The sequence below is a fragment of the Trypanosoma theileri genome (assembly GCF_002087225.1).
Source record: "Trypanosoma theileri isolate Edinburgh chromosome Unknown TM35_Tth_156_V1, whole genome shotgun sequence".
NCBI classification, from domain to species: Eukaryota; Euglenozoa; class Kinetoplastea; order Trypanosomatida; family Trypanosomatidae; genus Trypanosoma; species Trypanosoma theileri.
The window spans coordinates 3,466-4,141 of NW_021639998.1; the positions used below are offsets into that span (position 1 = coordinate 3,466).

At 45.7% G+C, this 676-nt stretch overlaps 1 protein-coding gene across 1 annotated transcript; it reads right to left on the reverse strand.

Annotated features, from left to right (window-relative positions):
- Nucleotide 1: 1 nt before the first annotated feature.
- TM35_001561020 (uncharacterized protein) lies at nt 2–649 on the reverse strand (the record flags this gene model as incomplete). Its single annotated transcript, XM_029031936.1, has 1 exon — nt 2–649. A coding segment is annotated over one exon (648 nt), but the record flags the coding sequence as incomplete, so codon positions are not given.
- Between the last annotated feature and the right edge of the window lie 27 nt (nt 650–676).

Genomic DNA, 676 nt, shown 5'->3' on the forward strand with positions numbered 1-676 from the left:
CAGTAAAGGAGAACAACACAACCACAATTAGTAGCGGTGCTGCAGTGCGCATCCACAGAGGATTGACACTGCTGCTGTCAACGTTGACAATCTTCGTTGCTTGTCTGTCAGTGTTCTCGGGGAATGCCTTGGTGGTAGAAGTGGTATTGGTTCCTTCTGTGTCTGCTGTTGCACTCACACCCGTGTCCACGCTAGAAGTACTGTTACCTGTACTGGTGTTAGTGGAAGATGTTGAAATTGTGCTGCTCTCTGCCGGTAAACTTTGGGAAAGATTGACATCGGCAGGTACACTCGCAGAAGAACTCGTTGCAGATGTAGGTTGTGCTGGAGTATTCAATCTCTCTGGGGTATCTCCTTCTTTTTCACCAGATTGGGGTCCAGCCACTGTTGTTGTACCTGGTCCACTACTATCCCCAGTACTAATGGTTCCTTTAGGTGAAAGAGTAGAGGAGTCATCTCTATTAGGTGATAGTTGTTGCTTTTCTTCTTTAATTTGTTTTTCTTGGTCAATACGAGTTGGACCAGTTGAAGTATCCACAACTTGAGGTTGGTCTAACTTGGTTTTCAATGTCTCCTTTTCGTTCTCACTAGATTTTGTGTGCAATTCCTCCGTTAACGCTGATTCCCCACCACCCAATGTACGATCCACACCATCCGAATGGACATCAGAGTTACT